The sequence below is a fragment of the Quercus robur genome, chromosome 2 (assembly GCF_932294415.1).
Source record: "Quercus robur chromosome 2, dhQueRobu3.1, whole genome shotgun sequence".
Taxonomy (NCBI): domain Eukaryota; kingdom Viridiplantae; phylum Streptophyta; class Magnoliopsida; order Fagales; family Fagaceae; genus Quercus; species Quercus robur.
In genome coordinates, this window is record NC_065535.1 from 6,432,489 (window position 1) to 6,456,643 (window position 24,155).

At 34.6% G+C, this 24,155-nt stretch overlaps 1 protein-coding gene across 1 annotated transcript; it reads right to left on the bottom strand.

Annotated features, from left to right (window-relative positions):
• Positions 1-15,059: 15,059 nt before the first annotated feature.
• On the bottom strand, positions 15,060-23,568 carry LOC126711880 (serine carboxypeptidase 1-like). The gene is given in 9 exon segments (XM_050411289.1): positions 15,060-15,526; positions 15,608-15,713; positions 16,052-16,116; positions 16,118-16,139; positions 16,273-16,379; positions 16,642-16,893; positions 16,999-17,273; positions 17,402-17,509; positions 23,170-23,568. Coding segments are annotated over 9 exon segments (1,461 nt in total). The 5' UTR covers positions 23,555-23,568; the 3' UTR covers positions 15,060-15,385.
• Positions 23,569-24,155: the final 587 nt, after the last annotated feature.

Consider the following 24,155-nt stretch of genomic DNA (forward strand, 5'->3'; position numbering starts at 1 on the left):
CTCCGTAGATGTAGGCCGTAAGGCTGAACCACGTAACCCTCGTGTTCTCAGTGTTCCTCCTCTATGCTTCCTCTTCCACATCTACTCTAGCATACACAACATAGTATAACACATCACGTTGCTAATAATTAACATATATAATGAAAAATTATGAGTTTACATGAATAGTATTGTGTAAAGTGTATATTGTATGCAAAAATATGGCTAACATTTGCCACATTGGGAGAAAGTGGCAAACATTATGTGTGTGTGCACGTGCTCAACAATGTCAATGCCTCAACTGGTGAAATACTGAAATATCTTTGACTATTCCTCAATAGTGATTTTAATTTTTTATTTATTTATAAATCACCAATAAAGCCTACTATAGGACTTATTGTGTATTGCGGAATGATTGGAATATGGAAAACTTTATTTTTTCAAGTATCTACGGATCTACCTATGAGAAAGTGGTACAGGTCTTTCATCGGACATGGAGTGTCTGTTGTATGAAAGTAGCTATGGCATGAGTATTGAGCTAGTTGGAAGTTGAGAGATTTGAGCAACTGTGACTACGGGGTTACATTATGGTGTGAGAAGGCAGAGCTAGGTCTTGATGGTAATGAAGATGTAGGAATGTGTCAATTGAGTTTAGAGAATTTGGTGATATATCTTGGTAGTTTGGTCCCTCGTAGAGTGAGGGTAATTGAGTTTTGGTGTTGCAATTTTAGGCTTGTTTTGACTTGATCAACATGCTAAAATATGTGAGCTGAGGTTTGATGGAATATGGGTTACAGGCTTACGGCAGAGGAGTAAATTGCTTAGTTTACTTTCTGGGGTCAATCAGGGAAGTAGTGCATGAGTGAAAAATCTTTAGTGTAGAGAATGACTGTCAAAACTTTATTGGTTAATGTTTGGTAGTTGTATTTTTGTGTGCTAGTAGTATCTCCTTATTAGGCTTAAGAGTTTTGGGGGAGGTTCTTATTATTTTACAAATGAGAGAGGCTGAGTCAAAATAATGGTAGGATCTAGTTGTCTTGATGTTGCTTAAATTGTACCTGAATCTTGAGAATATATTGGATTTAGTTTGTGTAAGAGAAGGTTTGTTCTCTGTACTTGTTGATGTGGTCTTGCTTTTGATTATTTCACCAAAAGAAGAAAAAAGAAAAAAAAGGAAGACATAACACATCATGGAATTCAATGCTAAAAATAAACACTGTTTAAGTTGACATATTAGTTTTGATATCAAACATCTACTTTTAAGGTAAAAATTTATCTTATTCATGTTATTTAGAAATTGTGTCTTAAAAACACGATTTGAGTTTTACATATCTATTGGATACCAGTAAGGTTAATTTGAATATTTCTAAGGAAAAAATTCAATAGAATTCATGCTAAATAGAAATCATGTATTAGAAATACTATTTCAATTCTACATATCAATTTGGATATCAGACATCCTAAGAAAAAAAATAGAATTAATGTTATATAGAAATTGTGTCTTAGAAATACCATTTCAGTATTATATATTAGTTTGGATATCAGACATCCAAACCTTAAAGGTGTGGATATATACAAGGCAAAAATTTAAATAGTATTCATTTTATACCAAAATAGTGTGTGAGAAACGCTATTTTAGTTTACATATCAATTTAGATATCAAACATTTACCTCAAAGGCAAAAAATCAATCTTATTTATGTTATTTAGAAACTGTGTCTTAAAAACATGATTTCAAATTGATGTAGTGTGAGTGTGTAGAAACAGAATCTGTAATACACAATTATTACAACTCTTCCATGAAACCTAAGTTCTACAAGAATGCTAGGCTAGTAGACAAAATAATAGAGAGAACATCTCTAGCAAACTTTTCTTAATAAACACATAATATTAATCAATCTCTCTATAAAGAGTATTTATAGGAATGAAATTTCTCCCACTCCTTTTAGAAAAAGAAATAATAAACCTACTTCTACTTGAGAAAGGAAAAACAACTTAACTATTAAAAGGAAAAAAATTAAAATCCTAATTCAACTAGGAAAATGATTTTAATTGAACTTGTAAAAGTAAATAAATTCTAATTTCTCTAGGAAAGAGAAAACAATATAAAATATTAAAATATTTTATTTTCCATTAACTAATCTGCATCATAGATCTACATATTAGTATGGATATTAGACATCCAAACCTTTAACGTGTGGATATCTTTTTGGAAAATATTTAATCGTATTCATGCTATACATAAATCATGTCATATAAAGACTATTCTAGTCTATATGTCAGTTTGGATATCTTTAAGTCAAAAATTCAAATGGTATTCATTTCATACTAAAATCTTGTCTTAGAAACAAAATTTCATTTCACATATGAGTTTGGATATCAAACATCCACCTTTAAGGTAAAAATCCAATCTTATTCATGTTATTTAAAAATCCTTTTCTCCAGTAGGAGTCAATCCATGACATTGCAGAAACTATTTGAGCTTAGGTTACAAGTAACTAGATTATATAATTTTTTAGAAATTACTGTGTCAGAGAGCAATTTATTCTGATGGGGGAAAGCTTCCCCTATAAGGAAAAATGAGATCATGGTCTGTGCTCGTTTTCGTTTGTAGCTTGGAACCATATGAATTTATTGTGATGGGGGAAGTTTCACTGTAAGGAAAGATGAGATCATGGTCAGTGCTCGTTCTGGTTGGTAGCTTGAAACCAAATGGCCAGCTCCCCTTACTGTGGTGAATGTCATTCCTTTGTACCCAACCACATATTCTCCAACCTGCTAGCATCAACCCTGTTTAATGTTGGGTAAACTATGGCCTATGGGATCAATTATCTTAAAATTTACCTCGTTGTCAAAATACCATGGGCGCCTAGCAGTAGTGACTGGTAGTTTTAGTGTGTGTTTATGGAGTACCTAGAGGAGGTTACTGGAACTACGCTATCTATGTCGCCACTGCAGGTTTCATTGAGAGAAAGTTAAAGGTGTTACCAATTGGTAGCCTGTATTATGTTTACATTTTTTTTTTTTTTTGCACACAGCCTTAGAAACACGATTTCACAATTTAACTCAAACCGTGTTTTAAAAACATAATTTCAATTGAAATGGTGCACATGCTCTATACATACTAGTGTGTAGTAATCAGTGCTCTTATATCTAATTACTGTAATAGACTAACAGCTTTGGTTCATTTATGAAGAGAGAAATTTTGATAGGATTTTCTCTTGAATAAGAAATATCGGAGGGATCATTCGAAAAAAAAAAAAACCAAAAAGCTCATGGAAAGATGAAGAGCTACGTACCTGTATATCCGTACGCTAATTCCACTTGAAATGAGCTCAATTATAGTGGGCAGAATTGTCGTTGGACTCTCTGTCCATGCAAAATGTCTGCAGGCAGCGCAATAGAAAAATTAGTAATTTACATTTGGTGGCAGAAAGATCTTAGCTTTGCCTGTATGGTTGTTATACGTGAGAATATCCTGTTTTTCGCGGAATATTGGGATTAATGGTAATGTTTTATTTACATGTTAATGTTAGCGGATAAAGTTATATGGAGCAAACTTATATATATAAGGATACGCAATATATTGTCTAATCCCAAGTGGTGAAGTTATTTTGTTACCAACATGGGTTGGCTCAAGTGGTAAGCAGCTTGTGTCGCTTAAGCAAGGTCTCGGGTTCGAGACCTTGTGTATGCAGAATGCCCTGTTGGGAGACTCACCCACCACAGCCAGGTGTGCGACCCGGGTCGACCAACGGATTAGTCGGGGCGAAGCCCCGGATACCGTGGCAGGCAACCAAAAAAAAAAAAAAAAAAAAAAAAAAGAAGAAGTTATTTTGTTTTTTCCCCCAAAGGGAGGAAAGTTGTAAAACTAAGTACACGTAAATTTTCATTAGTATAATTGTATTAGGCGTACCTCTCCAAGCAGTTAGCAACAAAAGGTTGGAATCCTGGGAATTTTATATATATCATCTCTACACACTTTGGTATTTGGAAAATCGAAAAGTACTACGTTTAAAATATTTTCATAACAAATTATAGATGATGATAAATTGTTACCGGTTCTAATTTGAACCTACCGTTTAAATAAAAATAAAAAACTCATTTTCCAAAAACTAAAAAATATACTGTACAGGCACTGATAATAGTTTTTTCCAATTTTGAAATACAACATAGGAAGTTATTACATGTAAAAAACCAATGTAAATTATAGGAAGCATGGAAATTGGTTTTTATCATATCTAAGGAAAGAGTAAGTTGATGGATAACTTGTGACTAAGTTTGAATTTCTACCAAAAAAAAAAAAAAAAAAAAATTCAAATTTGAACATATAATCTAGCTTAATATGAAAAGCTTGAGTTTGGCTCATATTTAAAATGAAATTAAATAGATCAATAAGCCACTTTACAACAGTATTTATTTGGTACACGTGGATATGAGAGTGATGTGGTAGTAGTGCGATTTCAGAATAAGAAAGATTAAGGGTGAGTTTGGTTCAACTTTTTGAAAAAGTGCATAATGAAAAAGTGGAGTTTTGTAAAATTGCATAATGAAAAAGTGGAGTTTTAAAAAGCTGAGTGTTTGGTAAAAACTGTTAAAAAGTGCATAATGAAAAAGCTGAGTGTTTGGCTAGCACTTATAAAAGTGGCTTTTTGAGGGGTAAATGACCAAAAAGGACAATGTATATATAAGAGAATTTATTTCATACTTTTTTTTTTTATTATTATTTTTTTTTTATGTGAGTTTGTTTCATACTTAAATCAATTACTTCATCATACTTAAATCAATTTTTCTCTTTCTAAAAAAATTATTTTTTTCTTACCAATATTAGCTAATAATAATCTACCACTTAAGATTTATTGTGAAAGTATTGTAAAAATATTGTGATAAAAATTGATACTAATTTTAATTTGAATGTACTATTAAAATTATTTTTTTCTCTTTCTAAAAAAATTATTTTTTCCGACAAGTGTTAGCTAATAATAACCTACTTCTTAATATTTATTGTGAAAATATTGTGATAATATTTCCTTCTTTTTCATTTTTTTTCTCCTCCACTCACTTACCGCATTTTTTTTTCCCTCTTTTTTTCCAGTCCACACACGTACCCACTGGCCACTCTTTTCCTTTATTTCCTTCTTTCCTTTCTTTTTCCATTTCACTTCTCCAAGTTCCAGAACGTCCCAGAGAGCTCTCCTTCTTTTTTTTTTTTTTTTTTTTCTCTTCTTCTTAGCTCTTCGTCTGCATGATTCTTTCTCTTTCTTTTTTTTTTTTCTTTTTTTTTTTTTAATCCTTCTTTCCTCCTTTCTTTAATTCCTTCCTTGCCATTTCTCCAAAACACCAAAACATCTTCTTCGTCTCTTTTTTTTTTTTTTTCTTCCTTTTTTAATCCTTCTTTCCTCCTTTCTTTATTCCTTCCCTGCCATTTCTCCAAACACCAAAACATTCTCCTTCTTCGTGGCTGAGAGGGAAGGGCTTGGAGATCGAAAATGGGGTCGGAGTCAGATTCATCCGGGTTTGATTGGGTGGTGTTCGCCGATTTGATCGAACCCAGAGCTCGGTGTTTTTGACGCTTCGACTTCGATTTTGTCATGTAATTCTCTATGCTATATTCTGATTTTTTTTTTTTTTTTTTTTTTTTTTTTTTTTTTTTTTGCATTTTGAGGAATCCTAATTTGCAAGGGATTGATTTTTTTTTTTTTCCTTAACTGATTTGGGAATTTGTTATAGATTTTTTTGTGTTTGGATTTGGGAATTTGTTATAGATTTTTTTGTGTTTGGATATGGAAATTTGTTGGGAGAGCAGAGAGATGAGATGAGAGCTGATGATTTATCAAGGGTAATTTGGTTATTTTTGGAAGAGCCCAACGGATCAATTTGAAAATGCGCATGAGCTTTTTGTTTATGGACCTCCAGAGCTCCATAAACTCAAACGCGCGTTTCTTCACAAATCTAAAACACAACTTTTTCCAAAAAGTTGCGTTTATTACTTACCAAACACTATTTTTGGGCTGGCTTTTTTGAAAATGCGCGTTTTGGGTTTCAAACGCTGAACCAAACGGGCACTAAGTGACTTGATTGATTAATATCTATAATTTTGATATTTTAAGATTGTTAGAGCATCCATAGTTGGAATTCTCATCTCATCTTATTTTACCATCCTAAAAAGCCACTTTATCAATTATACAATACCATTTTACAATACCTCCAGCATCCTAACTTTTATTTTCCTATTCTACTCATTAAAATAATATATCTTCACAATAAAATATATATTTTTTCTTTTTTTGTTTTTTCTCAATTTTCTCCCCCACACGCGTCCCTTCCAGAATTCTCCATTACTTTACTTTTCACCTTCTTCAGCCTCCTCCTCCATCATCCATATCAACCCAACTCCTCCACAAAACTCCTCTATCATCCATATCAACCCAGATCGGTGAAAAAAAAAAAAAGAAAAAAAAACCATTAACACCCACACCGATCACAATGCCACAGCCACCATAGCTCCACCGATCTCGCCACCCACCGATCTCCGCCATGCCACAGCCACCACAATGCCGATCACATATACCAGCAAACCCAGAAAAAAACAAAAAACAAAAAGCAAAAAACCATTAACACCCATGTCGATCACAATGCCATAGCCACCACAACGCCACCGATCTCCGCCACGCCATAGCCACCACAACGCCGATCACATATACTAGCAAACCCAAAAAAAAAAAAAGAACCATTAACACCCACGCCGATCACAACGCCACAGCCACCACAGCTCCACCGATCTTCGCCATGCCAATCTCGCCACCCGCCAATCTCCATCACGAGGTCTTGGGTCTGAAGAGAGCAGATGAGAAAGAAAGAAAGAAGAGAGAGAAAAGAAGAGAAATAATAGAGAGGAGAGACAAATTTCGGGTTAAAAAAAGGAGGAGGGAGAGTATTAAATATTATTTTAAGTTAAAATTGTGCTACAGTACAATTCTAAAGGTAGAATTGTACTGTAGCACAATTCTAAATTTTTTTACAATACTTCCCTTTTATTACAATCCCAGATGCTGAGGCTTTTTGGGCTTAAAATGCCAAACTCACCTTACATTTGGCATATAGGTTGGGGAGTAAGTTGAGCAAGTAGATAGAATTTGACAGCTGGCATGCGGGGAAATAGGCCAAGAATTCCTACGTAAATAACTTGTGTTTGATTGTGTGGACATATTAGGATTATAATCTAATATTCTTTTTTCTATCGTGCATGAATGTTCATATAATATATGAGTGTCGGTATTATATATTATGAATAATATTATCATTGGAGTCGCTGTTGTTATTGTTATTATTACTACTAGGAATTAGTATATATAATATATTATCATTTAATTGTCACAGCCTATGAGATATTATTAATCTTTCTTTGTGTATTTTCTACATTTTTTTGTACCTATATTAGTTCATATAAATGAAATTGAAATATGTGGTACTGTATTTACCTCCTTTTAAATATAAATATTATTATTAGCAACGCGATGTGTGTTGTACCATGTTGTGTATGCTAGAGTGGATGCGGAAGGAGAAGCATAAAATAGGAACACTAAAAACACGAGGGTTACGTGGTTCAGCCTTGTCGGCCTACATCCACAGAGGAATCCCTAAGGGCTACATCTTTATTGTATGAGAGTATAGTACAATAACCTCCTGTGTTACAATGAACTCTAACATGGGTATATATAGGCAACTAAATCCTAGACTACTAGTACAAGCAGGATTGGGCTTGGGCCTATTACATTGGGCTAATATATGTTTAATATATATCTCTAACACCCCCTCTTAAACTCAAGGCGGAAGCTCGATGAAGGCTTGAGATTGGATAAGTATGAGAAGATCACTTAGAGATGCCGTGAAAGATGCCTTTGAAGAAACCACAATGAAGAATGTGCCAATTGACCGATTTCGGAGTCTCAAATGTAGAAACGGAGCCCAAAATCGGAATCTACGCAAAAAACTGAGCAAGATAGGCCCTTTCGGAAATTTTGACTTTTGGTCAAAGGTTAACGCAAAAAGTCAAAGTCAACGGATCTTGGTCAAGTCAACAGTCAGTGCTCACGGGTCAGATCCGGGTGGTCCGGGTCGGGTCGACCGGGTCAATCGGTTAGCTAGGTGACGTGGTGCTGACGAGGCGACACTGCTGACGTGGCTGATGACGTGTCTGATGACGTGGACTAGGGCGTGCGTGGCATGCTGATGTGGATAGGTGACGTCATCCGATGACGTCAGATGACATCAGCAGCGGCTCTTCGGTGCGTGTGACTATTCCACCAGCGCATGTCTGGAACTTCGGAAGGTGCGTGCGAGGGAGATTGATGCTAGGACTTTGGTGGTTTGGCAGATCGGCGAGCTACGAGTCTGTCATGGCGGTGCATGTAACCATAGGAGGATCTGACCCTGTGAAATCCGCGGCGGTGCGTAGAGAAGTCCGGTCTCCACTGAACACTGCACGTGCCGGTTTCATCAAGCGAAGCTTGGATTTGCACAGATCTGAGATTGATGTCACGGGTTTGCTTAAGTTTGTTGGATTTTGACACAGCACAAAGCCATGGTGGCTACGAGATGCCGTGGAGTCTAGATCCAGCAGAGAAATATGTGTGACTTCAGATGGTGGAATGCACGTGTGAATCTTCTTTGCTGTGTAGAGATGTTTGTTTGATGCCAAGAACGAAGTTTGGCTCTGATACCATGTTAAATATAAATATTATTATTAGCAACGCGATGTGTGTTGTACCATATTGTGTATGTTAGAGTGGATGCGGAAGGAGAAGCATAGAATAGGAACACTAAGAACATGAGGGTTACCTGGTTCAGCCTTGTCGGCCTACATCCACGGAGGAATCCCTAAGGGTTACATCTTTATTGTATAAGAGTGTAGTACAATAACCTCCTGTGTTACAATGACCCTTAACATGAGTATATATAGGCGACTAAATTCTAGACTACTAGTACAAGCAGGATTGGGCTTGGGCCTATTATATTGGGCTAATATATTTTTAATATATATCTCTAACACCTCCATTTAACCACAAGACGAGAGGCGTTGGTTGTAGAATTCTGAGGTGACTCCACAAAGTAATAGAACAGTTCTCTCCCAGCATTCGGGTCTACGGTAATATAGCCAGCATACTGATCGAAATCTACTCCTTGTGGTTGTCCAGGCAAAGCATCGATCTTATCGGCTTCTTTCAACCCATCTTGGGGTCCAATATACACTGGAGAATAATTACTATCATCATTGTGTAATCCAACCCATAGTTCGGTATTTGGAGGATTTTGGGATTTTCGAGATTTAAGCAACTCGAAAGGGTTGTCAGTCTGGCTGGCATTGCAAAAGATGGGGAAAACAAAATGGTGAAAAGAGAGGAGCAGTAGAAAGCTTGTGAGAAATGAAAGCTTCATGGCTCTTGTTGTTGCTTATTGCAAATTACTTTAGTTTCGTCAAGGTCTTTTGGTGGCTATTTATATAGCAGTAAGTGGAGGGATACAAAAATTTTCACAGTTATTGAGTCGGCATTTTGTGATTGGTGATACTCCAATCACAATTGTTCTTGTCAACCATTGTAACAAAGACTGAAAATTGTTGTGTCATTAGTATTAGTGTTAACATAGGCCAAGGCGAAGTAAATGATGCAGTGCCGAAAAGAACATTCTCTAGCTAGGGACCATTCATAGGCAGCATATATATATATAATTGGCTTGTAGCAAGCAGCAGGCCGCATAGAAATCTCAGAATGCAAAGCTTTGCCTTTAAAATGGCGCATAGCAATCTCAGGATGCAAAAAGCTTTACTTTTTGACTTTGAAAATTTTTTTGAGAAGCACCGAATTTTTGCCTGTATGGTTATACGTTAGAATGTCCTGTTTTTAGCGGAATATTGGGATTAATGGTAATGTTTTATCTACATGTTAATGTTAGCGCGCGGATAAAGTAATATGAAGGAGGAAAGTTATATAAGGATACGCAATATATTGTCTACTCCCAAGTGGTGAAGTTATTTTGTCTTTTTCCCCCAAGGGAGGAAAGTGGTAAAACTAAGGTTGTGTTTGTTTTGGGTGAAAATCACTTTCGGAAATGCTTTTCCGTAAATGCGGGTGTTTGGTTGCGCATGGAAAATAAATTTTCCAGAAATGCTTTTCAGTTGACCGTGTGTTGGGGTGTAAAATGATTTCCGTTTTTATTTTACCTTCAACTATCATTTTCCGGAAAACAGAGAGAAAGCTGAGTGAGAGTGAGATCGCGCCCGCGCGTAGAGAGAGAGAGAGAGAGAGAGAGAGAGAGAGCACACCCCTCTGGCCAGCCAAGCTCCGGCTAGAGAGATCGCACCCAGAGAGAGATCGAACCCAGAGCCCAGAGCCCTTCGACTTCAACTTCGAATCGCACCTAGATCGCACCCTTTGACTTCGCTGGCGAACCCAGAGCCCTTCGACTTCGCCATTCGACTTCGACTTCGAATCGCACCCAGATCGCACCCTTTGACTTTGCCGAGATCGCACCCCAGGATTGCACCGAGACGGCACCGATCACACTGAGATCGCAATTGAGAAATGGTTGGGTTTTGATGAATTTGACCGGATTTGACCAGATTTGATGAATTGTTTTTGGTTAGGTTTTGTTTATGTGTTTATCTATTGAGAAATGGTATTATATATTTGTTTGAAAGCTGAGAAAATGTGAGAAAATGTGAGGAACAAGAAGAAAATGTGTTTTCTAAATTATTTTTAGCAACACAACCAAACACTAGAAAATATTTTCCAAAGCATTTTTTGGAATGCAACCAAACATTTGAAAATATTTTCCTTTCTCGAAAATAGCATTTCCGGAAAATATTTTACATAAACCAAACACAGCCTAAGTGCACGTAAATTTTCATTAGTATAATTGTATTAGGCGTACCTCTCCAAGCAGTTAGCAACAAAAGGTTGGAATCCTGGGAATTTATATCGTCTCTACTCACTTTAAATAGTTCTAAGTGGCATTTGGAAAATCAAAAAGTGCTACGTTCACAATATTTTCATAATAAATTATAAATGATGATAAATTATTACTGGTTGTACGAGGACTGATAATAGTTTCTTCCAATTTTGAAATACAACATAGGAATTTATTACATGTAAAGACCATGGTGAATTCTAAGAGGCATGTATACTCCATTTTTCCTCAACTACCCGTATCTGATATGTATCGTACTGGATTCCTCTAGAATGCCTTTGCATGTGTCTCACAACATTTTTTTTTTTTTTAAAGTGATGATACACATGTCTAGGATATGCCTGTAATATAGCTTGGATAAAGTTGCGACCCAACCCCCTAGGTAGCCCAAACTTGTAAGGAATTTTATTTATTTTTTTTAGATTTTATTGTTGAACACTTATTTAGCTAGTTATCTTTTATTTGCTATTTTGGATCTTGGTTTGTATTCAAAGCATCATTTAGTGGCCATGATTTCACTTTATTTTCCATTATTACTTTTAAATTGATACATGTTTAACAATATGAAAAATAAATGCTTTACAATAATATATATATATATATATGTAAATATTTTTAACAATTAATTAGTACATGTAACCCCGTCGTATTGTATCATAATTTTTCAAGAATTTCTAAGTCATTTTATCTAGGTAACTTTCTTTTCTAGTGTTTTTGATTCTAAGTGTCATTTTTCTCCTCATTTTTTCCTTTCCTCACATAAAATAATGAGTTGTTTCTTCCTTAAGTGAGAGCTTGAAGCACTACTCTGAGACTATATATGTAAGTATTTTCCGCAAAACAGTGATTAATCTTTCGCAAGCAGCTTAAGGGAATGGTATTATACCCTTGGACACCCTGACGAGATCATATCAAATAGGCAAACATTTCTTCTTAGGTTAGTCAAGAGGATATATCCGGATATTCTTACAAGGAACGCTGTCCATTTTCACCTCAAATTACCTGACTTTAGCCATGCAACTCTGTTGACAATGAATTGGTCTTGCTGCTACTTCATGAACACTAATTATTCGTATAAATTTTTGTTAGGTATGAAGTTGTGACTTTTGTTTTTGTTTTTTTTTGTTTTTTTCATATAATAGGATGTGTCACACATTTGTACATTAAATTTTTTATGGTGGAAGCTCAATTTATAAGAAAAAAGATCTTTTTTGCCTTAGCTATTACGCTTCACTATTCACAGACTAATGCGATGCATGAGAATATATAATTATTTTGAGATGTAGTACAATGTATAATTTTTTCTCTAAATTTTATTGTAGATACTTTTTTCTTCCTAAAAATAAAACAATTTCTAAAAATAATTTTCATTAATTACAAAATTTTTACAAAAATTTATTTCTATCATTTTTTGGTGTTTTTGATTGATATTATTCTTTTTTGAAATGGTCCATATTCTTCTAAGTTTTAATTATTATTATTATGCATTATATTTTCTTAATTTCTTTTGGTACAACTAAATTTTTTAAGTATCAAATTTATTACTCAAATTCTCATTCTCTTCATGAAATTATTATGATAACTCAAAATTATCATATAATTACAATTGATATTACTCAAATGATTGATAATACTCTCTACCCAAACTTATTTTTTCCCATTCTTAAGTTGGTGCACTGAATTGGACCGAAGTTGACTTAAATAGACTAAATTGGACTGAAATTGACCAAATGGACTAAATTGGACCGAATAGACCAAAGTGGATGAAATGGACCGAATTGGACCTAAGTGAACTGAATTGGACTGAAGTAGATGTTATGGACCGAAATAGATTGAAGTGGAACGAAGTGGACCAATGGACATAATGGACCAAACTGAACTGAATAGACCAAATTGTAATGAATTGATTGACAAAAGGTAGACCAAAGTGGACTAAATTGGACTAATGTAGGCTGAAGTAACCGAACTAGACCAAGTAGACCGAAGTGGACTTAAATGGACCTAATGCCAATATGTAATTAACAAACCTAACTAAAAATAATAATAATAATTATAATTAGAAAGTATTGTAAAACCTGGCATTGAATACGAAATTAACATACGAATATGAATATAGTGGTGGAATGAGATTTTCTTTCGGGCGAATATAAACCAAAAATAAATAAACGGTGTAAATTTATGATAGTGAAAAGTTATGGTTATATCATACTCCCTCCGTCCCACTTTATTTGTCCTCTATTCTATTTTGGGATGTCCCAAAATATTGTCCTATTTCTAAAAATAAAAGCCATTAATTTACTAATGTTCCTATTATACCCCTATTAATTTACTAATTCAATTTTTTGATAAATTTATTTAAGGGTAGTTTTGAAAACTTATACATTTTTAAAAGGTAGACAAAACAATAAATGATGTTCCCTTAAAAAGTTTGACTTTTCAAACAAGACAAATAAAGTGGGATGGAGGGAGTAATTGATAAGTTATAATTAGTTTTGAAAATGAGTAAAGGCATAATGCATTATTAAACACATTAATGTTTATATACATTTTTTTTTTAATGAAAAAATGGAAAGGAAATGATGAGATGGCCGCTGATTTGGCTCAATGAAGCATAGCAACAATGAATGTCACACTTCAATTTATATATATATATATATATATATGTGTGTGTGTGTGTTGCGACTTGCCTTACTTTTGCTGTCTAGACCTTTCTAGTTCCCAAATGGCATATTTCCCACTTAATTTTTCCATGAGATTTAGAGCAGGGTTCATCTTGGATGTCAATTTTATTTCCATAGATGGCTTGTCTTTGTCTGGGAGGCTTTAATAAATAACAAGCGATTTTATTAAAGAAAGGATTGGGTATTGCGGAATGATTGGAATATGGAAAAACATTATTTGTTAAGTATCTGCCGATGAGAAAGTGGTATAGGTCTGTTATCAGACATGGATTGCCTGTTTGAAGCAGTTATAGCGTGAGTATTGAGTGAGTTGGAAGTTGAGAGTACGTCTCATGTGGGCAGCTAATTTTGATAGATTGGAGCGATTGGGGGTTACATTATGATGTAAGGAACCAGAGCTAGGTCTTGTGGTAATGAAGATGTAGATATGTGTTATTGGGGTTCTGAGAATTTGGTGACATAACTTGGTAGTTTGGTCCCTCGTAGAATGAGGGTAAACGAGTTTCGGTGTGGCAATTTCAGGCTTGTTTTGACTTGCTCAACATGCTAAAATATGTGAGCAGAGGTTTGATGAAAGAGGGGTTAAAGCAGAGGAGGAAAGTGCTTAGTTTACTTTCTGGACTATCGGGGAGGTAGTGCACGTTCTGGGGGAGGTTCTCATTATTTTACAAATGAGAAAGGCTAGCTAAGTCAAAAGGTAGGATCTAGTTGTCTCGATGTTGCTTAAATTTTACTTAAATCTTGGGAATATATTGGATTTAGATTGTATAAGAGAAGTTCTGTCATCTGTACTTCATGATGTTGTCTTGCTGTTGATTAATTCTACAAAAGAAGAGAAGACAAAGGAAGACATAACACATCATGGAATTCAATGCTAAAAATAGGATATCAGACCTCCAAACCATAAAGGTGTGGGTATATCTAAGGCAAAAATTCAATAGAATTCATGCCAATTAGAAATCATGTCTTAGAAACACTATTTCGGTTCTACACATAAATTTGGATATTAGAAATCGTATGAAAAAAATTCAATAGAATTCATGATATACAAAAATTGTGCCTTAGAAACATTGTTTTAGTTTTGTATATCCGTTTGGATATCAAACTTATATTTCCATGGCAAAATTTTTAATAGAATCCATTTTATACCAAAATCGTGTGTGAGAAATACTAGTTTAGTTCACATATCAGTTTGGATATTAAACATCCACCTTTAAGGCAAAAATTCAATCTTATTCATGCTATTTGGAAATCATGTTCTAAAAATATGATTTAAATTCTACAACTTGGTTTGGATATCAGACATCCAAACTTTTAAGGTTTGGATATCTTTAAGACAAAAATTCAATAGTATTCATGCTATGCAAAAATTGTGTCATAGAAAGATTATTTCAGTTCTACGTATCAATTTGGATATCTCTAAGGCAGAAAATTGAAATAGTATTAATTTTATACCACAATCGAGTATTACAAATACAATTTCGCTTCACATACGAGCTTGGATATCAAACATCCACCTTTAAGGCAAAAATCCAATCTAATTCATGTTTTTTAGAAATCTTTTTCTCCAGTAGGAGCCAATCCATGACATTGTAGAAAGTATTTGAGCTTAGGTTACAAGTAATTGGATAATATAAATTTTTAGAAATTACTGTGCCAAAGGGCAATTTATTCTGATGGAGGGAGTTTCCACGCAAGGAAAGATAAGATCATGGTCAGTGCTCGTTCTGGTTGATAGCTTGGAACCATAAGATATTATTATGATGGGGGAAGTTTCCCTGTAAGGAAAGATGAAATCATGGTCAGTGCTCGTTCTGGTTGGTAGCTTGGAACTTCATGCCCAGCTCCCCTTACTGTGGCGAATGTCACTCCTTTGTACCCAACCGCATATCCTCCAACCTGCCAGAATCAACATGTTGGAAATTCATAACTTTGTTTAATGTTGGGTAAACTATGGGATCAATTATCTTATATATTTACCTCATTGTTGAAATACCATGGGCGCCAAGCAGTGGTGACTGGTAGTTGTAGTGTGTTTATGGAGTACCTAGAGGAGGTTACTGGAATTAGGCCATCTATGTCGCCACTGCAGGTTTCATTGAGAGAAAGTTAAAGGTGTTAGCAATCGGTAGGCTGTATTATATTTAATTTTTTTTTTCACACAGCCTTAGAAACACGATTTCACAATTTAACTCAAATTGTGTTTTGAAAACACAATTTCAACTGACATAGTGCACACGCTCCGTACAGACTAGTGTGTAGTAATCAGTGCTCTTATATCTAATTACTGTAATAGACTTACAATTTTGGTTCATTTATGAAGAGAGAAATTTTGATTGGATTTTCTCTTGAATAAGAAATATCGGAGGGATCATTCGAAAAAAAAAAAAAAACCAAAAATCTCATGGAAAGATGAGGGGCTACCTGTATATCCATACTCTAATTCCACTTGAAATGAGCTCATTTATAGTGGGTAGAATTGTCGTTGGGACTGTCTGTCCATACAAAACCACTGCAGGCAGTGTAGAAGAAAATTAGTAATTTATATTGGGTGGCAGAGAGATCTTAACTTTGCATATGCGGGAGTTTGTGACAAGATCATCACTGCCAATGCTGTCTAGTCCACAGGTATCACAGGCTCATACCTGCAAGCTTCCCATTTTGTAGATTTTGCATGTAGAGCTGTTTGCACTTTGGCAAGATTTAGATAGACGGAGACATAATTGTCGGAGCAGGGATCAAAATCGTGGACCTATATAGTGTAAGATTAAAATCATTTAATTTCTTGCTTAATTCTAATTACGAGGCCAGTAAAGTTATTTAAATGCACTTGTCAACTGAATACAGAATTACAGGTTATTGTGAGCAAACTCATGCTTAGTTTATAAGAGAACTCCAACCCGATTGTATGCGTCTTGTATATATAATAATCGTCATTGCTATTTCTTTTTTATTCTAATTAGATTTTGAAATTATTTATAAGAAACTATTTTGATCAATTCATTAAGACTTACAGATCCGCTTGGGCCTGCCTTGGGTCCAGATGATTTGCAAAGGGGAGCATATATGTTGTAAATATCAAGGTTTCCGATCTCTGCATATCCCTGATATAGATAGTCATCACACTTGCTTGAAAAATTACCCGTAACGAAGTTGCAGTACTGGTGAATTCCTGCATTAGTTTCGTCCGAGTTTAAAGCATGTGTCCAGAAATAATCAAACCTGCCCATTATACCAGTATTATCATCTATCCAAGCATTCCCAATCTGCATCCATTGACATTAACAGAGAATCCTTTATCAGTTTTTAGTCTAAACATTGAGATACAGGCACATATCATAGACTGAAGAAAGACTTCACAATGTACTCACTGCAATGCCTTTGAGGTTGATTACTGTTTGGTTTGTGTTATTGTTCTTTAAGAGAATTGTATGAGCAAGTTGAGGTACATAATGACCAGCGTAGCTTTCTCCAGTTATAAAGAAATCTCGGGTTTTATATTGAGGGAATCTTTCAAGCCAGTTCACTAGAAAAGTGTAAGAGTCCTCCGCTGTTCTTTTGTCGCCGCTTTTGCTGTAATCCGAGGACGTGTTCGAATATGAAAACCCAACTCCAGCTGGGGACTCCAAAAAGATAACATTTGCCACTGCCAATATTATTTTAAACAGGTACTAGTTTTTACTTAAGGAGAAAAAAATTCTGATAAGATTTCCAGTACTTAAGCTCTACAACTTAGTCTATCATTTGAAGGTGAAATTACTAGAATCTGCTTACCAGAGTTCCATGCATAATCATTTCGTAATAGTGTTTTTCCATCACTGTTGACTCTGAATGGTCCCAGTTCCTCGAAGGCTCCATATCCAAGAGAAGAGCATCCAGGGCCTGTAAATCTCAGTATGGTTTTATTAATATCTTCCGTAATTGCTTTGAACTATATAATGGAAACACTGGTGGTGGCATCGTAGTGAGCATCTATGTTTTTAATGCCTGTTTTGTTTATGTTAAAAGTAAAGAGTTTGGCTTAAATAGAAAAAAATTTCATACTTTTCAATCCAAAAATTAAGGAAAAAGGAAAGAGTTTTTGAGCCTAAAACTAAAAAGCAACTTATAAAAAAAATCAAATTAAGACCCGATTAATCCAAAATAGACCGAAGTGGATAGAATGGGACCAAAGTGGACTGATATGAACCGACTAGATCATTATGGACTAATTTAACTGACTTGGACCGAAGTGGACCTCTTGGAGAGAGTGGGACCTAGGTGGACTGAAATGGACCGCAGTGGACCGGATAGACTGGACCGTATAGACCGAATCGGATCAAATAGACTGAATGGGACTGAATAGATTAATCTAGTGTGTATTTTCTACATTCTTTGTGCCTATACTAGTTCATACAAATGAAATTGAAACATGTGGAACTGTATTTACCTCCATTTAACCACAAGACGAGAGGGTGGTTGTAGAATTCTGAGGTGACTCCACAAAGTAATAGACAGTTCTCTCCCAGCATTCAGGTCTACGGTAATATAGCCAGCATACTGATCGAAATCTACTCCTTGTGGTTGTCCAGGCAAAGCATCGATCTTATATATACACTGGAGAATAATTGCTATCATCGTTGTGTAATCCAACCCATAGTTCGGTATTTGGAGGATTTTGGGATTTTCAAGATTTAATCATCTCGGAAAGGTTGTCAGTCTGGCTGGCATTGCAATAGATGGGAAAAACCAAATGGTGAAAAGAGAGGAGCAGCAGAAACCTTGGGAGAAATGAAAGCTTCATTGCTCTTGTTCTTGCTTATTGCAAATTACTTTATTTTCGTCAAGGGCTTTTTGGTGTCCATTTATATAGCAGTAAGTGGAGGGATACAAAAAGTTTTACAGCTATTGAGTTGGCATTTTGTGATTGGTGTTACTCCAATCACAATTGTTCTTGTCAACCATTGTAACAAAGATTGTGAAATTATTGTGTCGCTAGTATCAGTGTTAAACTGTTAACATAGGCCAAGGTGAAGTAAATGATGCAGTGCCGAAAAGAACATTGAGATAGCCACATTCACTAGCGAGGGACCATTCATAAGCGGCATGTATAATCGGCTTGTAGCAAGCAGCTGGCGCATTGAACTCTCAGGATACAAAGCTTTGCCTTTGAATTAAAAGGCGCATAGAAATCTCAGGATGCAAAAATCTTTTACTTTGACTTTCAAAGGTAAATCTGGCAAACACCCCTCTTTCTTGCCTGTATGGTTGTTATACGTGAGATTGTCCTGTTTTTGGCGGAATATTAGCTAATACTCTGTCTACCCCAAGTGCTGAAGTCATTTTGTTTTTTCCTCAAGGGAAGAAAATTATAAAAGTATTCTTAAAATTTTCATTTAGAAATTAATTTTCATTTGTATTAGGCTTACCTCTCCAACCAGTTAGCAACAAAAGGTTGGAATCCTGTGAATTTATATCATCTCCTCTCATTTTAAATGGTTCTAGGTGGCCTTAACTTGGAAAAGCAAGAAGTGCTACATTCATAATATTTCACAAAAAATTATAGATAGTAAGTTATTATTGATTCTAATATAAAATTATCACTTAAATAAAAATAAAAAAACCCCTTTTTAAAAAACTGAAAAATTTGTTGCATAGACACTAATAGTAGTTTCTTCTAATTTTGAAATAGAAGTTAGAGCATCCACATCAGTTTGTGGGAATTTTCTGTCTATTTTACACAAAATATCTACTTTTTCTATTTTACATGTCCATTTTTACAAAATACCTACGTCAATTTATCTATTCTACACATTTATTCAATAAAATATTCATTATTTTACAATTTTTTATTATTCACTCTCTCACTGTCCCTCTCTCTCACAGACCCACAGCCACCATCACCACCATCATCACCACCCAGCCACCATCACCACCATCTTCAGAAACCAAAATCCATTAAATCATACTACACTGGTCTTAAAATCCCACAAACCCCACTAGAAAAACCAAACTCCACCACGAAAATCAAGCTTAAACCCACCACCAATTTCACAAACCAACCCTTCCAATCCCACTCTTTTTCGCTCTTCTCCATCCTCTCCATCAGATTTGATCTTGCACTCGATTTGAGAACCGGAGAGGCCAAAACAGGGCGAGAACTCGATCTGGGTGTGGACAAAATCGAAGCATTGAAAGAGATGGGAGTGCGTTCGACATCGTTGTTCTGGGCACGAGAAGATGAAAGCTTTATGAGTGTGGTTTTGTAGACACTGACGGGCATGAGATCAAGCGTGGCATTGATGCTAGCCAAGCAAATCTCACAGTTGCAATTTGCATCTTTTCTACACCGAGGGTAGTAGCAACTGTCTCGAGTTTCAGACCTCTTGTCTTCCATGGCTATGGCCGTGGCCGTGGTGGTGCTTGCTCGACCTCGTTCTCATCGGCGGCAATGGCGATCGGCGGAAGCTAGAGGAAGAAAAATGGATGAGATGAGAGAAAGAGAGAGCTGTGTGCCTGAGAGAGAGAGAGAGAGAGAGAGAGGGGGAAGTGAGAGTCCGGTAGAGAGGAGAGAGAAAAAACTATTAAAAAACTAAATACACATGTTACAGTGCCTGTGTAAATTTACACAGGTACTGTAACTCGTTAAAAATTTTAGACAAGTTTATACAATTTTAAACGGACTGATGTGGGTGTATTTTTTTACTCAAAATGTGTAAAATTGGTCAAAATGTGTATTTTACACATTTATAAAACCACTAATGTGGTTGCTCTTATTACATCTAAAAACAATGGTTTCCTAGGAAGTATGGATACTCCATTTTTACTCAACTTCCCGTATCTGATACATATTGTACTGGATTCCTCTATAATGCCTCTGTGTGCATGTGTGTCCCAACCTTTTTCTGAAAAAAAAGTAATGATACGTCTAGGATACGTCTAAAGTTACAACCCAACCTCCTGAGATAGCCCAAACTTGTGAGAATTTATATTTATATTTTTTATATATTTGTTTTAATATTGAACACCTATCTAGTTATCTTTTTATTCATTCTTTTGGATCTTGGTTTGTATTCTAAACATCATTTAATGGCCATAGATTCACTTTATTTTTCATTATTGCTTTTAAATTGATATATGCTTAACAATATATATATATATATATATATATATAAAATAAAAATATATTTAAATATATGTGTAACATCATTTAGTCATAAAAAATGATTTTTTTGGATGGAAGAGATCTCTCTGAACCGGATTGGAGGATATTCAATAGCTTATGGTTGGATCAGTTTAGCCATGAGTTCCAGGGTTTAGAAAACAAAACAAGGAATCGATCAGGATCGCTAATGCCAAAATTCATCTAAAAAAATTAAGGTTATTTTCGTTCTAGAGCCTTGCTGGGTGGCTCAACTATTAACTTAATGGAAAAATGATGCCTAACCCATAATTTAGCTCAAGAATTACAGAACTCATTTTTGCGTATCCCCTAATAAATACCACTAATTTGGTTGATATTGGGATCTAAAGTCTATTCTACTTTACATTTCTGCTCTTGTTATTTGCTAATGCTATTTGGAAAGTAGCATGAAAGGTTCCTCGGGCCCTTTCTTCTACACGGATTAGACTACAGAAAAGGTAACTTTTTTTTGTTTTTGTTTTGTTTTTTGTTTTTTGTTTTTTTTGTTTTGTTTTTTTTTTTTAAGAATAAAAAAAAAAAGTAATTTTTCTTTGTCTGTTTTTGGGAGAAAATCTATTATGTATACGATACATATATCGTATATGTAATATCATCTCGTTTTCTGGAGGGGTGTTGATCTCGAAGTATCCTATTTCTTTGAAGAACTATATTTTGTTGCTGATTGAAGTGTTAAGCTTACTTCCAAAATTTAAAATAAGTCAATATTTGTAGATTGTAAAAGAAATTGAACTCAACTCAATTCAAGAAAATTTTAATTTATGTAGTTATTTGGAAAGTGAATTGAGTTCACATTCAAATTTCGGCTCAAAGATTAAATAAGTCAAACTAAAAAAATAATAATAAGTTCATGAATAAACTCTAGAATTTAAAACTCAATTTGGGTGTATATATTGATGTCGAATAGAATCTACTATTTAATTTTTCTATTTTTATGTAATTTTCATTATTTTGAGTTTAGATTATTTATTTCCTTATTTTTAGGTGCCTTTAATGTTTTTTAGATCAAATTTGGTTCTTGTTATGGTTAGATAAGATTTTGTAAGTTTGTAAATAATTTAAGAGATCTCAAATTATTATATTGAATTAATTATTAATATTGATAGTAAATCTCATATGTATAATTTTTAATAATATAAAGTTGGTGGATCTAACTTTTATAAAAGTTCATTAATAAAAATTATTTTATCTAATTAATTCAAACACAATTTATTTTTAATTATAATTTATTTATTAATTACTCATATAGGTTTGTGAAGGAGTAAAATTTTTTAGTGATGGTTTTTATCATTTGAGGAAAGAGTAAGTTGATGAATAACTCGTTAATAAGCTTGAACTTCTTTAACCCAAAAAAAAAAAAAAAAAAAAAAAAACATCAAACTTGAACATGCAATCTAACATAATATGATGAGCTTGAGTTTGGCTCGTATTTGAAATAATTAAAATTAACCAATAAACCACTTTACAACGGTATATATAACTGGTGAAGTAATTTGAGCAAGTAGCTAGAACTTGAAAGCTGGCATGCGGGGCATAGGCCAAGAATTCCTACGTATATAACTTGTGTACTGTTTGATTGTGCGGACATGTTAGGTTTACCTAATTTTCTCTTTTTTATTATGTGTGAATGGATGTTCATATAATATAAGTGTCCGTACATATTATGAATAATATTATCATTGGAATCGTCGTTATTTTTTTCCATTCTTAAGTACATCGAATTGGACAGAAGTGAACTGAAATGGATCAAATTGGACCGAAGTAGACCAAATGGATTGAAGTGGACTGAATGGATCAGATAAACTGAAGTGGTTGAAATAGACCGAATAGACCAAATTGGACCGAATTGGACTAAAATAGAGCAAATGGACTGAAGTGGACTGAAATAGACCAAATGGACCGAAGTAGATTGAGTGGACCAAATTGGACCGAAGTGACTGAAGTGGATGAAATGGACTAAATAGACCAAAGAGGACCGTAATAGACCAAATTGGACTGAAGTGTATCATATGGACCGAAGTGAACTGAATGGACCAAATTGAACTGAAAAAAATCTAACTGGACCGAATTGACCTAAGTAGACCTTGTGGACTGAAATAGACCGAAATATACCAAATGGGCCGAATAGACCGAAGTGGACTGAATGGATCGAATAAGACCGAACTGACAAAGGTAGACTGAATTGGACTGAAGTAAACCGAATTGGACCAAATAGACTGAAATGGACCTATAGTATATTTTCATTTAATTGTCACATCCTGGCTATGAGATAAGATAAATCTAGTTAGTGTGTATTTTCTGCATTCATTATGCCTATACTAGTTCATACAAATGAAATTAAAATTTGTTGTACTATACTTACCTCCATTTAACCACAAGACGAGAGGTTTGGTTGCAGAATTATGAGGTGACTCCACAAAGTAATAGAACAGTGCTCTCCCAGCTTTCGGGTCTACAGTAATATAGCCAGCATACTGATCGAAATCTACTCCTTTTGGTTGTCCTGGCAAGGCATTGATCCTGTCAGCTTTCTTGAACCCATCTTGGGGTCCAATATAAACTGGAGAAAAACTGTTATCATTGTTGTCTAATTCAACCCATAGTTCGGTATTTGGAGGATTTTGGGATTTTCGAGATTTAAGCAACTCGAAAAGGTTGTCAGTCTGGCTGGAGTTGCAAAAGAAGGGAAAAACAAAATGGTGAAAAGAGAGGATTACCAGAAACCTTGTGAGAAATGAAAGCTTCATGGCTATTGCTGTTGTTTTTGCAAATTAATTTAGTTCCCTCAAGGGCTTTTGGTGTCTATTTATATAGTAGTAATGGGAGAGACAAAAATTTTCACAATTGCTGAGTTGACATTTTGTGATTGGTGTTAATAAAATTAATGTAAATAATGGTTTCATGTGAAAATTAGTGATACTATCCAATCACAATTGTTCGTGTCAACTGTAGTAATAAAGATTGTAAAAACTATAGCGTGACTAGCATTAGTTCGTGTTTATATAGGCCAAGGAGAAGTAAAGGATGCAGTGTAGAAAAGAACATTGAGATAACAACATTCTCTAGCTAGGGACCATTCATAGGCGACATATATATAATTGACTTGTGAGTTGTGGCAAAGCAGGCGCCTATAGAAATCTCAGGATGCAAAGCTAATTTGCTTTTGACTTTCAAAGGTCACTAGTTATTATATAAAATGCATAATTTTGTATATTTGACCTTATATATAATATCTTTAATTAAAACGATTAATAAAAACTTTTCTAATTATTTTTTTAATTCCTAATTTATTAATGAAGAAAGTGATTTGAACTCAAGCAGATGAATCTTTTCTAATACTTGCATAAA